The sequence below is a fragment of the Littorina saxatilis genome, linkage group LG3 (genome assembly GCF_037325665.1).
Source record: "Littorina saxatilis isolate snail1 linkage group LG3, US_GU_Lsax_2.0, whole genome shotgun sequence".
Lineage (NCBI taxonomy): Eukaryota > Metazoa > Mollusca > Gastropoda > Littorinimorpha > Littorinidae > Littorina > Littorina saxatilis.
The window spans coordinates 49300104-49317646 of record NC_090247.1 but is presented as its reverse complement, the minus strand read 5'-3'; the positions used below and the strand labels follow the sequence as shown (position 1 = coordinate 49317646).

Here is a 17543-nt window from a genome sequence, read left to right as displayed (position 1 = left end):
ACTGTCACACCCTCATTTTTCAATCAAATTGATTGAAATTTTGGCCAAGCAATCTTCGACAAAGGACGGACTTCGGTATTACATTTCAGCTTGGTGGCTTAAAAATTAATTAATGACTTTGGTCATTAAATATCTGAAAAGTGTAATTAAAATTATATTTTTATAAAACGATCCAAATTTACGTTCATCTTATTCTTCATCATTTTCTGATTCCAAAAACATATAAATATGTTATATTCGGATTAAAAACAAGCTCTGAAAATTAAAAATATAAAAATTATTATCAAAATCAAATTTTCGAAATCGATTTAAAAACAAGTTCATCTTATTCCTTGTCGGTCCTTGATTCAAAAAACTACGGTCATTGTGAAAAAATGCAGTGCGTTCAGTTTCATTCTGTGAGTTCCACAGCTTGACTAAATGTAGTAATTCGCCTTACGCGACTTGTGTATTTTTCTTCTGCTTTTTCGTCGTCTCGTTTTCTTCATCTTTGTCGCAGTTCTTTCCCCCTTGCTCCATCCTCTCCTCTTTTTACAGCTTGTTACACAAACATTCTTAAATCATAAAACAATTCTTTTTTCATCAAGACAAGATCAGTACAATTCGAAGTTTTGAAAGTTTGAAAAAAGAAAAGCCCGGAAGCAGGGTCACGCAAGGTCGTGGTTCTCGTAGCAGACGACGGTAATTCCTATCGCCAGTTCCTCTGAACAGTCAAAAGCCATCGCTAGAGTTCGTGTGAATCACAGCCGTTTGTTGCGTTTAGATTCAGAGGTACATAATAACGTGCTATTGCAGATAAGCTTACAGCGAGTCGCATTGGAAATCACAAACTGGCGACTACATTGTGAGAATAAAAAGGAAACTGGATCACACGGGTTCACGATGGCTCAGGGGTAAGATAAACCACGCAAAAATAAATTCTTTGAAAATTGCTCGCTCTTTACGGAGCTCTAAGATGTTCTCAAGAGGTGAGTGTTTAAATGAAAGGGTGTTTGTAATGTGTGTAAAAGCCTGACAGTATCCGTGATGGTTTACGGGAGGCTTACTGTGCCTTTAAGATATCAATTAAAAATAAAAATCATACGTTGCAAAAAAAACATCCAGGCTGTTGCCTTTCGGAATGTGACAAAGTGGAAGGATGGCCCAATTCCATATGTAAAATAATAATAATAATAATAATAATAATAATAATAATAATAATAATAATAATAATAATAATAATAATAATAATGATAAATGAGCATTTATATAGCTCAACATCATAACTTTACAAGTATGCTCTTTGCGCTTGACAGATCTCTTCTCCTTCTTTGTTCTTGGGCTGAAACTGCCACGGTTTTCACGTGTATGACCGTTTTTACCCCGCCATTTAGGTGGACATACCCCGTGTTGGTGTATTATGATACAGAGGTTATGGGGTATTATGATACAGAGGTTATGGGGTATTATGATGCAGAGGTTATGGGGTATTATGATACAGAGGTTATGGGGTATTATGATACAGAGGTTATGGGGTATTATGATACAGAGGTTATGAACAGAAAATCTGAAAGAGCAAGGTCTTAAATTTGTTGTTTTTGTGTCTCTATAACCCATCGAACCCTGATCTTTTCCGTGCGTACTTGGTCGTGTGCTTGCATGTACACACGAAGGGGGATAAGGCACTAGCAGGTCTGCACATAAGCTGACATGATATGAGAGATCGGAAAAATATCCATCCTTAACCCACCAGGCGCGGCATACCCTTCCCCTTGGGAGGCCGGTGTAACACGAAATTGTTACTCCACGAAAAATTTACTCCGGAGTAAATATTTTGTACGAAATTCCTACTCCAAGTACACTTTTCGTACGAGAAAAGAACTCCCCAAGGCACGAAAAAATTACTCCCTCCACGAAATTTTTACTCCCCATATTTTTTACTTCCAGTAAAAATCTCGTACGCAAAAATGAGATGCGGGCGAAGGGATAATGCCAATAAGTGATCTCGCGCACACGAATGTCGCGCTACCCTCCCTCCACCCCTTCCACCACCAAGACTAACAAGGGGACAAGGGAGTAACAATTTCGTACACCTGGCATGGGAAGTTAAATTGCTCGTGTTGGGGTGAAGTAATTTATTCGTTATTTATTCGTCAGGGGAGTAACATTTTTGTACGAAATGTTTACTCGGAACTCACCTGTCTTGGGGAGTAATTTTCTCGTGCAATGGGGGAGTGCATTTTTCGTAAAGGGAGTAACTTTTTCGTACGAAATGTTTACTCCGGAGTAAAAATCTCGTGGGAGTAATTTTCTCGTGTTACACCGGCGTCCTATCCACGAGGCCATTGCGCCCGTCTTGGCCAGATCTGAGATCGTGAGCTGAATCGTTTACATGGGAAGGACTGTGCCTCAACATCACAAAGTTGGTACCAGCAACATCGATGATGACGACAACAGAAAAGCTAATGCAAAGACCTTTTGTACTGTAAACACAGTGAAACGCGTCATAAGAATGCACGCACACGAACTAGTGGTATCGCTCATAAATCATTGCGATAAACAAATGTTAGAAATGTAAACATTTTTGTCCACCCGTTTTATACGTAGGTTGAATGCATGTACATGTCCCGTCCAATCGTTCAAAACATGCTAGTTTGTTCACTTTATGTCAGCTATGCAAATACGAATTTTGAATGAGGATTTGTCGCAACAATGGTCTATTGTAATCTTCTCTCAAACACGAGTATAGTTCACCGACACGAAAGCACAATTTGTCCATGCTCCGTTACTGCATCGGATCCCCAATCACTATTCACAGCCAATCCTATACCTCACCCCGCACCCCAACACGCTTGCCCATTATTATTGTAATACAATCAGGACCAAAAGCGCAAGCGCCACTGTTATAGCTCAGACTTGAACCTTATTCATCTTGGGCTATCATCCGATTGAACAAAACCATAACAGCAGCGTTGTCGAACAAGCACGGGTCACCATGCCACAACCATTCATCCAGATAGGAATGTTTTACAAGCTGTAAGGACTATGCTTTAGTCTGAAAGATTAGTAATCGAATTCAACTCATTGAATCGTTCTGTGTGGAGACTTCTGTGGGTGAGTGTTTGGTGTTTGCTTTATAATTCGATCGACGTTCTCGGCCGACATGACCAAGGACTGTCGTGTCATTCTGGTTTTCTGGTCATCTGACATCGGACATTATATACCCGGACGGGTCTCTTATTGAAGTGGGTGGATTTTTGCTTTGAAACTTTGCATTGGCTAGATAATCAAACCCCTTGTTATACTATCTCTGTCTCTGTGTCTCTGTCTCTGTGTACTCTCTCTCCCTCTATCTCTCTCTCTCTCTCTCTCTCTCTCTCTCTCTCTCTCTCTCTCTTCTTTCTTGGGAGGTGTCCTCTCATCAGATTAGCCTTGCATCGCAGTTACCACTGTATTATTTCTCTATCACTAACCTATTGGAAACTAATTCAAGACAGACTTTCTAAATCCTGATTTAAAGGCACTAAAAATGTATCCATCCCCTAACCTGGCTGTCGACTTTGACACTTTGACACTTTGCCACCCAGATATTGATTGATCTTTCAAAGGCTTTTGAAAACTCGAGCCGTGAGCTAAGGAATCGTTAACTATTCTTCCCCATAAAAGGACAGGCATAGCAAAATAGCTTTTGAATTCTGTTATGTCGTAAACGTCCCGGTATTGACACACATTTTGCTCTCGAATACTCTTGAATACACCATGCAGTCACTCGCGAGCCAAAGTGATTTCAACACCACAGTCGATATTTTAAAAACTAACGTCATATAAGGTGTGTTGGGTATTTGAGCTGTGTACACATACTGAGGTGATTTTACGTGCGTGTGTTGAATTAAGCTTATTTATTTTCTGTTGATATTGGACTCGTTCTTCTGTGTGAACAGAAGTGTAAAAGGTGGAGCATGATTAAATAAAGAGATGCGGATAGAGAAAAGAAACACCACGGTGTTACGTGCTGCTGTCGTTCGTTTTGATTTATTAAACTTTTTAAAAACTGTTGGTGCATATATAACAGATCGCAAAATGAAGTTGGGAGAGCAGATATTCAAGGCTTCAGAAATGTCCAAGGAAAATTAAGGCAACTGTTACATATATATATATATATATGTCACAGTGGAAATGAGAATCCAGTGAGATTCCGAATCGCACTAGTGGAGATTGGAATTCCAGTTTGCACTGGGGCAAACTAGAATTCTCATCTCCACTGGATATTTGTTAGTGAAGATTGGAATTCCAGTTTGCCCTAGTGCAAACGGGAATCCAGTTTCAGTGGAGATGGGAATTCCAGTTTTCACTAGGGGAAATAGGAATTGGGAGGAATTGGGGGAAATAATGTGTTCAAAGGTTTATAATTGTTGTTAAAACCATTTCATCTTGAGTCACTCATGACTTTAAGGCTTACTAATTTCAGGTATTGAAATGCAGACATAATTTTTTTTTTATTGAATTGATATAATCGAACAACACAGAGTAATTGCGCACACTGAGGTTTTATCATCAATATCATTAAATCATATCACAAAGTTAAAAGTTTATAAAAGATGAAGCATGAAAGGTAGGCCTATCTATGCTACATGCCTTCACACACACTCCCACACATATGCATGCACTTACGCACACATACAAACATGCCTTTTTTGCTTTTTCTCATTTCACTGGAAATCCATCAACAGTTCTTGCAAAATGTGCTTTCTGGGTGACATTTTGTACAGCAGTCTATGTTTGCTTTTTGGCAATTGCATCGTTTCGTTAGACAGTTGCCCTTGCATTTGCAGACTGTTCTCGAAGAGCAAGCGACAGACTTGGTGCTCCATCTCGTAGAAGACCGTGATGCTTGTATCAGAGTTATTTCTTTTAAATTGCTTGGTTCAACACTGTTAAGTTCCAGAAACTCTACAGAGCGCATGTCCACAAGTTCAACACCATCGAACCAGTTTACAATGATTACAGCAACGCTGAAGACTTTGAATTGTAATCTGTTTCCTGCAGTGGATCTGGATGTTAGTATTTTACAAGGCAGAAGGCGTGCATCAGTGTTTGTTCTGTCGGCTTGGTGGATTTTAATGCCAACTGTATCATCAATTGAGTACACCTTGTGCAGTTTTTGTGCCTGCTTTTGATACCGGGAAGCTTGTCTCTTATTGTGCGCAATTACTCTGTGTTGTTCGATTATATCAATTCAATAATATTTATTTTTATTTCTGCAGTTCAATACCTGCAATGAGTAAGCCTTAAAGTCATGAAATGGTTTTAACAACAATTTTATACCTTTGAACACATTATTTCCCCCAATTCCTATTTCCCCTAGTGAAAACTGGAATTCCCATCTCCACTAAAACTGGATTCCCGTTTGCACTAGGGCAAACTGGAATTCCAATCTCCACTAACAAATATCCAGTGGAGATGAGAATTCTAGTTTGCCCTAGTGCAAACTGGAATTCCAATCTCCACTAGTGCGATTCGGAATCTCACTGGATTCTCATTTCCACTGTGACATATATATAAAATATCAGAAGTTGTGAAAGAAACAATTGAACGTCAGCAGAGACTTTCTACTGAGATTTGTTAAAATATCTTAGCAGAGCAAAAGAGAGAGAAAATAAATGTGTCCCTTCAGAGACAGCCCTATTGGGGAAATCAGTATGGCATTCCGTTTGTCAAATAATTATTTGGATACTTTTTCACGTTTTTTTTTCACCAGTTTTAGCTAAATAATCATTATTTAGAAGCTCATGTGCTAAATAAGTAATTGTTTATAAACAATGTAAAAAAATTCTAAATATTTTTTTTGTTTACGTAAACCATTCATTGTTTACCTAAACAATTCATTGTTTACGTAAATAATTCATTGTTTACGTAAATAATTCATTGTTTACGTAAATAATGTATTGTTTACACAAATAATCACTTATTTCACAAAATAATATTTTTTGGGTGGATAAAGTGAGCAGTTGCTAAATAAATCATTGTTTACCTATATAGTGCATTATTTAGAAGATTCGCTAAATAATGAAAACTGCTTTCCCTAAACAGTTGATTGTTTAGGGAAAGCAGTTTTCATTATTTAGGGGAATCAAGAATTGACTTCTAAGCTTCATTTTTTTCTTTGTGTGTATACTATAATTCAATACAAGGTATCTCCAAACATTATTTATCAGAAAATGTTCGTAAATTTGTTTATAACAGCAATTTCGGCTTGTAAAATAAACAGAATAATATCCAAACAACACCTATTATAAGATAAGAGTGTGTGGAGAGACCTTGTATTCAATTATAGTAATCACTGAAAGACATAAAACTTAGTTCAGAAGCGAATCCTAGAAACCCCTAAATAATGGAAAATGTGGTGGCTAAACAATTCATTGTTTACGTAAATAATGATTTATTTAGACGTATTTTACATTGTTTGTAAACAATCAGCAATGTTGCTAAATAAATCATTATTTACGTAAACAATGAATTGTTTAGGTAAATAATGAATGGTTTACGTAAACAAAAAATTATTTAGAATTGTTTTACATTGTTTATAAACAATTACTTATTTAGCACATAAGCTTCTAAATAATGATTATTTAGTTAAAACTGGTGAAAAAAACATGAAAAAGTATCCAAATAATTATTTGACAAATGGAATGCCATAAATCAGACCCTCTTCGGACGGGACCGAGATGTATCAACAGAGAAATCTGGTCCAGAGGAGGACTATTGTTTTACTACCGTGACCAGACACGTGTTTCGACACTAATGTGTCTCATCAGTGGTCTGATGGTAGATATGGCGAGAGTTGTCAACCCATGGTATCCAACCAAGAAGCAAACCACTCTCTGCGTGGTAACTTATGTTGGCATGGGAGACTACCCTCATCTGACAATCCCAAGAGGACATCTGTGAATATATATATATATATATATATATGCATGACACGTTTCTCTTTGTTATACAAACTAATTCAATCCACACCCCACTCTCACCCCACCCCGCCCCCACCCCCACTCCCAAAATACAAACAAAACCTATTTAACAAGAAAGCAGCAAATGGTAGATTTTTCTTTAGAGTAATAGTGTGCAAACAGATAGCCCCGCAGAAAAAAACGTGGGCAAGCCGGGCCCTCTAACCACGCCTTTTGGTACAATGCCAGATACTACGGACCTAGGGAGCTGGCTGTAATTCTTAGAGCGATACTGTCACGGTACTGTTGTGAGCTAGGTTTTAACAGCGTCGAATGACTCAGTGAGCATTACCAGTTCTCGTGCTCACTAAGAGGTTTTGGACAGACTGAAAACAGAAAGGAAAAATATTGTCATAGACATGTGAAGAAATGTGAACTTTTCTTGAACTCTCGAGGATTGATACAATCGACTCTTTTCTTCGTTTTTGACGGTACCATTTTACGAGTTTTTCTCAAATCCTATGTATACAACATTAGTAAGTGAGTATTAGTTGCGTTCAGAAAGCAGTTCGAACTCACTTTTTTGGTTACCTTGGAACACACTTTCCTATCTATCTTTGTAAAAGTACATTTCGGAGAGAAAAAAAAGAAAAAAAACCAATCGGGGCAAAGCAAGAATTCAAGATAAGACGACATCTTGAAACGGTAAATAAAAATGTCGTGTTGTGCAGGCAAGACAACGATTTACTCAACCTTGATTTTGCCTAATAAATGGACTTATCTAAAGACGATTGTGTTTTGTCTGTAGTCCTATATTCTCCTATATGTGACCCTCCACCACGGAATGAGTCGCATGTCACCTTTGCATGGTTTTCATATTTTTACATTTTCCTAAAGAGTTGTTATGCTCTATCCAGTGGTGAAACCCGTTTTAGAAAAGAGCGAAAACTTTTTGAGTTATAAGCCTGTGATTAAGGTGACCCTCACACTGTTACCAGACACCCCCCCCCCCCCCCCAGACTTATATTAAGCAAAGCGCAGAACCGCGCGAGGTGACATGCGACTCATTCTGTGGTGGAGGGTCACATATTCGACTTGTGTAGTACAGCCAGTAAGAAGAATTTTTATTACAGATTTAGTTTGAAGAGACATCTTGCTTGTTAACAAAGTTGAATGGACAGTCCTTTTATACAACGAATAATGTAACAAAAACGAATAATGTAACAATTGTTACATTATTCGTGGCGGATGTAGCTTTTCCTTGAAATTGCTATCGAGATTTTCTCTATAGATATAATTCACTAGGAAACACTAGACTGATAATTATTGTGATGCACACAAATTCGTGCGTAATGATGCGAATGAACCAGTGAGGTCAAGAACAAAGGGTTTATAAGAGTGTCCAGGAGAAATTATTTTTGCTTTCTTACATTCGAGGTTTTTCTTATCGGGAGACTCCGGATATAAGAAATATTTTTCTCTTATCGGAGGAAAAACAAATGTCATCATATTTTTGGAAATGCATTGCATTATATGCCCGCAGGCAAGTGCATGAATGTGTATGTGATAATGAATATTTATGTTTGTAAATGAGCGTGCGAATTAATATGTGTATTTTAATGTGTTATTCCCGACTTGTAGTAGGATTTACGACATAGCACATGGTGGCCGCCATTATTAGCCTCGGCTTTCCCACATGTGTGTGGGGCTTCAAACCTCCTGTTAAAATACACGTGGAAAAAAAACTTTTGGACAAGAATTAAGATAAGTGTCGTCGCGGTTTTGTTTGCTTGTTTTGGGATGAGGGTTTTTTTCCGACATCAGGTCCAATCTTTTTCGTTCTGTAACTTGTTCTTTTCTTTGATTCTATGTTCCCAAACCTTTATTCGTGACTAAAAATGTGTCTAGTTTCTAATGGAGTTCCATATCGATACACACCGACACATATTTTGCAAGCACAAGAAGAGTAATTGCTATCTGAGTGTAAATATTCAGAATTATGTACAATACCAATGCATAATTATACAAATTAGATTGTTGTTTGCTTTTTTAAGATAGAATTTCTGTTTATTGTTTTACCAATATTTGTGTTTGTTACAGGAACATAACAAAAGGTCAATGAAATCTATTTCTAACACAATACGACCTATGTTAAATCTGCACTATGGGATTTACCCATTCTAACAACAGAATATTTATGGAATGTAGTACGAAGGCTACCACAACGCAACAGTCTTAATCTTGTTTCTTTCATTAAACTGGTAACATTGTTTTTGTACAAGCTCGAAACCGAATTTATATTTCCAAAATAGTGCTGTAATAGGTTTGCCTACTGTGTTTTGTTAAGGATTATTCGGATCTGCAGGGAATTCATGAAAAACGTTTGACAGCAAATGTGTGTTGTTAACCCGTGATTTGGACCAAAAAAAACATTTTACAAATCACGTTGAACCTAAAACAGCGTTTTGTAAATATGTAAAAACGTAAAAATATCGCATTCCACTAAGTAATGCATGCCTTTTATTATCATTATTTTTTCTTGTTTAGAGCCTCTACGCTGAGTGGTGGGGGTGGTTTTAGATCCACATCCCATTTTGACACCATATCCCATTTGGCCGCCATGCCGTTTCATCGCCATTCCATTTCGCCCCCATCCCATTGTCGCGACATTTCACAAGCCAAGCGTCATTTTACTACCGTGTCATAACAATAGCGCGACATCCCATTTTGACACCATCCCATTTGGCCGCCATCCCATTTTTGATTTATTCTTCTTGCCAAGCGTCACTATACTACTATACTGCATTATTCCCCCCTCTGCTTCTTTACCTCTGTAAAGTTGTAGAGCTAGTTATTTTTCGATAATGACCCAGCAACCAAACAAATAACGAGCCAGCAACAGCCTGAATCCTCGATAGTGCAATGGGTTGAGAAGCTGTTCTGTTTTGGTACTACTTTTGCGACTGAAAAGTTCCGAACGCTCTATACGTACGAAATATACATCTCTGGAGCAAACAATACAAACATACCGCATTTAAATTAACAACTACAGGCCTGAACACATGAATCTCCATATAAAATCCATGAGTTCGGTTGTTTTCTGAATCTAGATCTGCCGTGCAAAAACCGTTCATCACAAGCAAATTCCCAAGGCAGGTAACTCATACTCTGGCGACAAGAGTAGTTCCCCTTCTTTTAACGCAGTTTCTTCGACAACACTGACTGCAATCCGACGGTCAGTTTTCAACAATATTTCATTTTATAAACAGATCACACGCAACCAAATGCACACATCTCATCAATTTAAACAACATAAAGCGGTTTCATACACTATTTTCCCCAGAAAACTGAACTTCATACAGTAATTAACGTTGGAACACGGGTGCAAAAGTTCGTCTGCTAGTCCCATTTGACGAAAGAACATTTACTAAGCGATACTAAAACATAAACAGAACACACAATATCTGCCTTTACCGCCACAGCAGAATAACAGCATATCTGTGTACTTGATTTTAGTCCAAAACAGGGAAACTGAAAAGAAGTGTTAACAGAATGGAATGATTTGCACGGAACTATACAACCGCGCATTAATCGATCGCCTGCGCAGGCTGACTGGTTGAGTGATTCGGATTCGATCAAACTTTCGCACAAAAACTCCTGTTTTTTTGGAATAACTGAAGAAAGGAGGAATAAAGAGGTTACACACCTCGTCTCAGTGATTATTAAAAATAATGGTCTCAGTTCGCGGTCATGAAAAAGCTCGCTGAAGCTCGCATTTTTCATGATCCGCTAACTTCGACCATTATTTTTAATAATCACTGAGACTCGGCATGTAACCTCTACTTATTCAACTAGGAAGACATTCTGTTTACGCGAAATCCCATTTTTGCCACAATCCAAAATGTCGCGAAATAGGGATGGCGGCGAAATGGGATGACGGCAAAACGGCATGGCGGCAAAATGGAATGTGGCGCTAGTGGTATGACACGGTGGTAAAATGACACTTGGCCTGTGAAATGTCGCGAAAATGGGATGGGGACGAAATGGGATAACGGCGAAAAGGGATTGCACCAAAATGGGATGTGGAGCTAATGGTACATGACATGGTGGTAAAATGACACTTGGCCTGTGAAATGTCGCAAACATGGGATGGGGGCAAAATGGGCTAACGGCGAAACGGGACTAATAGATCCCTTGACTTTGGGGTAGCGCGACTCTGTTACTGCTAGCTTTCCACTGGGAGGAAGCGACCCGAATTTCCAAGCGATGGGACAAAATTTAAAAATAATGACTTTTTTTTCTTCTCAATAGATCCCTTCACTTTGGAGATGATGAGTTAAATATCGGGCACATTTACGTGATTTGTAAAACAGTTTTACATTTTTACAAATCACGGGTTAATATGTGTGCCCAAAGTGGGTATCTGATTGGCTGCGGACCTGGGTGCACGAAGCAGGCGTTCTGATGGGCTGTTATGACGGTTAGCCCGGAGAGAGAGAACGAGGGGGGAGAGATCCATATGGATTAATAAATTTGAGTTGAGTTGAAAGAGGGAGTGGGGGGTAGGGGTGGAGGGGTAGGGGGGTAGAATCAGAGTATAACGGCGTGTGTCTATCTGTCTGTGCATGTGTGCGAGTGGCGTCACTGATTCTGCAAAAAGCGTGCATGCCATGTGTATGACATGTGATTTTTGAGAGTGGATGCTAACCCAACCCGAGACTGTATTATGAGCTATTTTACACTTTTTCTAATCTAAGTCTAACTTTTTGAAGTTGAAAAAAGGACTACCCCCGAATAATGTCACAATTGTTACATTATTCGGGGGCGGCCCCCGAATGATGTAACAATGTTACATTATTTGGAGGCCGCCCCCGAATAATGTAACAATTGTTACATTATTCGTTTTTGTTACATTATTCGTTGTATCAGTCCTTTCCGTGTGAACAATTCGGGTCAGTATTTTACGTGTAATTATACCCTCCACGTTATATGAAGTCTTATATCGCGCGCGTATCTCCAGACTCGGACTCAAGGCGCAGGGATTTATTTATGCCGTGTGAGATGGATTTTTTTTTTTTTACACATGACTTTACTTTTACAAAATAGTGATAGACCGGTCAAGAAAATATATACAATCTTTAAAAAAAATTGTTAAAACTCAATGTCCAAAAATGTGATCAAAACGTGTTTTTTTTATACATTCAGTCAATTATTGACTGAATGTTTTAACGAGAGCGGAGAGCGAGATTTGTCTCCATAGGTATGCGTGTCTGTCTGTGTGCCTGTGTGTAATAAGCATTCAACTCTAAAACTACCGAATGGTGTGGGATTTTTTTGATGAAAATTGATGTACACATTTTTGAGAATATTTGCTTATGTCGTTTTTATCCGATTTTTGATAGCGCTATTTGATGACGTCATATTATCCTGTTTGCAAAGGTTGAAGCCGCATTGTCATAGCTACATTTTGTCATCAATTTTCTTGAAATTTGTGTCACACAACTTTCGACCCAGTCCGGACTATTGGATTGCATTTCAGCTTTGTTTCTTGAAAAATTGTACATGAAATGTTCACTAAACATTTTCAGATTTTTTAAACTTTTTTAAAAATCGGAATTTGCATAACAAAAATGAAATCATAGTATTCTTTATTTTCTCCTGTATCCGAAAATATATGGTTTTGTTGTGATTGTTTAAAAAAGGGTAGTTAAAAGTAGAGAAAACCGTTAAATAGTCACTTTCTTTATTTTTGGAACAAGACTACTAAAATGAACATTCGTCTACTCCTTATCATGTTCTGATTAAAATATATATAGTTTCACTATGTTTCTGTGGAAAATACGTTCAGCGTTCTTGTTTGGAATTTACAAAAGGATCAAAAGTGCTGCTCTCGAAAGATGTTCGGCAAGCAGATTTATTCGGCCATGCTTAATACATAGAAAAGTTTTGCTTGTCATGGACTGGGTTTGGTTTTAACAAGTTCTACGAAATCGGTGCAAAACATATGCCACAACAAACATTTGTGATGCACTTGCCACAACAGGGTCCAGACCATGAACGGTGGTCACCAGTTAGTGTCAATAATCTAACACACTGACAAAATCTCATACATTTTTTTGACCGGACCTACACCTTTTTTGAAGGGTATATATTTCCATAGTTAACTTCCCGGCTGCTTCCAGTGAATAGTTGAGTGTGTTTATGAACTAATTTTGCTAGTTAAGACTAGTATACGTAATACAAAAAATCCATCAACAAAATTACTGTCTATACCCTGTACAGTAAGAAGCCAGACGGTTGATTAATGCTTTGTGTCTAGACTGAGGGATGGTCTTGTCACATATAATCACATACAATATTTTAGCTCGTTGCTTTGTTTGCTAGCCTGAATTGCTTTGTGACACACTGCGCAGACCTTCCCCGGTTAAGACATAGAAGAAGAACAATACACTTTCTCTCTTCCTCCCTTTCTTCAGAATTTACCAAAGAAGCATCATGGCTGCACCAACTTACTTCAAACTCCCGCTCATCGTCGCTCTCTTCATCTACCTACCTTTAACGATACACGCCGCTACAGAGACCCCAAGGCCGTCGACTACCACCTCCGGACCTGTAGCTATGCAGCAACTCGACCCGAGCCAGTGTCGACAGGCGAGAGATGACTGTGCTGGAGTCTCAGGCGGGAGTGCTGACAGCCCTGACGCTGTGAAAACGCAGTACAAAAACCACCTAAACAACATCAAATCAGACATCGACAAGATAGTTCAGTCTATGATAGACGATCCTGCTGCTTCATCCATTCAGAGAATGTGTGTGGACTCGGGAGGTACCTGGAGTGGAAACACTGGAGGATCTGCAGGCAATAGCACCGGTGGAATTAACAATGGAGGATCTACAGGCAATAGCACCAGTGGTAACAATGGAGGGTCTACAGGAAATACCAACGGTGGTAACAATGGAGGATCTACAACCAATAGCACCAGTGTTAACAATGGAGGATCTACAACCAACAGCACCAGTGGTAACAATGGAGGGTCTACAGGAAATAACACCGATGGTAACACTGGAGGATCTACAGGAAATAACAACGGTGGCAACAATGGAGGGTCTACAGGAAATAACACCAGTGGTAACAATGGAGGATCTGTAGGCAATAGCACCAGTGGTAACAATGGAGGGTCTACAGGCAATAGCACCGTTGGTAACAATGGAGGATCTACAGGTAATAACACCAGTGGTAACACCGGAGGATCTACAGGCAATAGCACCAGTGGTAACATTGGAGGATCTACAGGCAATAGCACCAGTGGTAACAATGGAGGATCTGCAGGCAATAGCACCAGTGATAACAATGGAGGATCTACGGGCAATAGCACCAGTGGTAACAATGGAGGATCTACAGGCAATAGCACCGGTGGTAACAATGGAGGATCTACAACCAATAGCACCAGTGGTATCAATGGAGGGTCTACAGGAAATAACACCGGTGGTAACACTGGAGGATCTACAGGAAATAACAACGGTGGTAACAATGGAGGATCGACAACCAATAGCACCAGTGGTAACAATGGAGGATCTACAGGCAATAGCACCGGTGGTAACAATGGAGGGTCTACAGGCAATAGCACCAGTGGTAACAATGGAGGATCTACAACCAATAGCACCAGTAGTAACAATGGAGGATCTACAGGGAATAACAACGGCGGTAACAATGGAGGGTCTACAGGCAATAGCACCAGTGGTAACAATGGAGGATCTACAACCAATAGCACCAGTAGTAACAATGGAGGATCTACAGGGAATAACAACGGTGGTAACAATGGAGGGTCTACAGGCAATATCACCAGTGGTAACAATGGAGGATCTGCAGGCAATAGCACCAGTGGTAACAATGGAGGATCTACAGGCAATAGCACCGGTGGTAACAATGGAGGATCTACAGGCAATAGCACCAGTAGTAACAATGGAGGATCTACAGGCAATAGCACCGGTGGTAACAATGGAGGATCTACAGGCAATAGCACCAGTAGTAACAATGGAGGATCTACAGGCAATAGCACCGGTGGTAACAATGGAGGATCTGCAGGCAATAGCACCAGTGGTAACAATGGAGGATCTACAGGCAATAGCACCGGTGGTAACAATGGAGGATCTGCAGGCAATAGCACCAGTGGTAACAATGGAGGATCTACAGGCAATAGCACCGGTGGTAACAATGGCGGATCTACAGGAAATAACAACGGTAGTAACAATGGAGGATCTACAGGCAATAGCACCAGTGATAACAATGGAGGATCTGCAGGCAATAGCACCAGTGGTAACAATGGAGGATCTACAGGCAATAGCACCGGGGGTAACAATGGAGGATCTACAACCAATAGCACCAGTGGTAACAATGGAGGATCTACAGGCAATAGCACCGGTGGTAACAATGGAGGATCTACAACCAATAGCACCAGTAGTAACACTGGAGGATCTACAGGCAATAGCACCGGTGGTAACAATGGAGGATCTACAACCAATAGCACCAGTGGTAACAATGGAGGGTCTACAGGAAATAACACCGGTGGTAACACTGGAGGATCTACAGGAAATAACAACGGTGGTAACAATGGAGGATCTACAACCAATAGCACCAGTGGTAACAATGGGGGATCTACAGGAAATAACAACGGTGGTAACAATGGAGGATCTACAACCAATAGCACCAGTGGTAACAATGGAGGATCTACAGGCAATAGCACCAGTGGTAACAATGGAGGATCTACAGGAAATAACAACGGTGGTGACAATGGAGGATCTACAACCAATAGCACCAGTGGTAACAATGGAGGGTCTACAGGAAATAACACCGGTGGTAACACTGGAGGATCTACAGGAAATAACAACGGTGGTAACAATGGAGGATCTACAGGCAATAGCACCAGTGGTAACAATGGAGGATCGACAACCAATAGCACCAGTGGTAACAATGGCGGATCTACAGGCAATAGCACCAGTGATAACAATGGAGGATCAACAACCAACAGTACCGGTGGTAACAATGGAGGATCTGCAGGCAATAGCACAGGTGGTAACAATGGAGGATCTACAAGTAATAACACCGGTGGTAACACTGGAGGATCTACAGGCAATAGCACCAGTGGTAACACTGGGGGGTCTACAGGCAATAGCACCAGTGGTAACAATGGAGGATCTGCAGGCAATAGCACCAGTGGTAACAATGGCGGATCTACAGGAAATAACAACGGTAGTAACAATGGAGGATCTACAGGCAATAGCACCAGTGATAACAATGGAGGATCTGCAGGTAATAGCACCAGTGGTAACAATGGAGGATCTACAGGCAATAGCACCAGTGGTAACAATGGAGGATCTACAGGAAATAACAACGGTGGTAACAATGGAGGGTCTACAGGCAATAGCACCAGTGGTAACAATGGAGGATCTGCAGGCAATAGCTCCAGTGGTAACACTGGAGGGTCTACAGGAAATAACACTGATGGTAACACTGGAGGATCTACAGGAAATAACAACGGTGGTAACAATGGAGGATCTACAACCAATAGCACCAGTGGTAACAATGGAGGGTCTACAGGAAATAACACCGGCGGTAACACTGGAGGATCTACAGGCAATAGCACCAGTGGTAACAATGGAGGACCTACAGGCAATAGCACCAGTGGTAACAATGGAGGATCTACAGGCAATAGCACCGGTGGTAACAATGGAGGGTCTACAGGCAATAGCACCAGTGGTAACAATGGAGGATCTGCAGGCAATAGCACCAGTGGTAACAATGGCGGATCTACAGGAAATAACAACGGTAGTAACAATGGAGGATCTACCGGCAATAGCACTAGTAGTAACAATGGAGGATCTGCAGGCAATAGCACCAGTGGTAACAATGGAGGATCTACAGGCAATAGCACCGATGGTAACAATGGAGGGTCTACAGGAAATAACACCAGTGGTAACACTGGAGGATCTGCAGGCAATAGCACCAGTGGTAACACTGGAGGATCTGCAGGCAATAGCACCAGTGGTAACAATGGAGGATCTACAGGCAATAGCACCGATGGTAACAATGGAGGATCTACAACCAATAGCACCAGTGGTAACAATGGAGGGTCTACAGGAAATAACACCGGTGGTAACACTGGAGGATCTACAGGAAATAACAACGGTGGTAACAATGGAGGATCTACAACCAATAGCACCAGTGGTAACACTGGAGGATCTACAGGCAATAGCACCAGTGGTAACAATGGAGGATCTACAGGCAATAGCACCAGTGGTAACAATGGAGGATCTACAACCAATAGCACCAGTGGTAACAATGGAGGATCTACAACCAATAGCACCAGTGGTAACACTGGAGGATCTACAGGCAATAGTACCAGTGGTAACAATGGAGGATCTACAGGAAATAACAACGGTGGCAACAATGGAGGATCTACAGGCAATAGCACCGGTGGTAATAATGGAGGATCTACAGGCAATAGCACCAGTGGTAACAGTGGAGGATCTGCAGGCAATAGCATCAGTGGTAACAATGGAGGATCTACAGGAAATAACAACGGTGGTAACGGTGGAGAATCTACAGGAAATAACAAC

The 17543-nt window shown here is 40.3% G+C and overlaps 1 protein-coding gene across 3 annotated transcripts in view; it reads left to right on the top strand.

Moving 5' to 3' along the window:
- Nucleotides 1-3083: 3083 nt before the first annotated feature.
- The window catches only part of LOC138962541 (uncharacterized transmembrane protein DDB_G0289901-like), a 22363-nt gene continuing 7903 nt past the window's right edge, over nucleotides 3084-17543 (top strand). Inside the window, exons 1-2 of one of the 3 annotated variants that reach the window (XM_070334383.1) lie at nucleotides 3084-3224; nucleotides 13403-17543. The exon at nucleotides 13403-17543 is cut by the window's right edge and continues 358 nt beyond it. In XM_070334383.1, the coding sequence (XP_070190484.1) occupies nucleotides 13422-17543 (4122 nt within the window). In that variant the 5' untranslated portion in view covers nucleotides 3084-3224; nucleotides 13403-13421. Of the gene's footprint in view, nucleotides 3225-7100; nucleotides 7418-13402 lie in introns of those variants that run through there. The other 2 variants (XM_070334384.1, XM_070334382.1) reach the window with 2 other exon arrangements.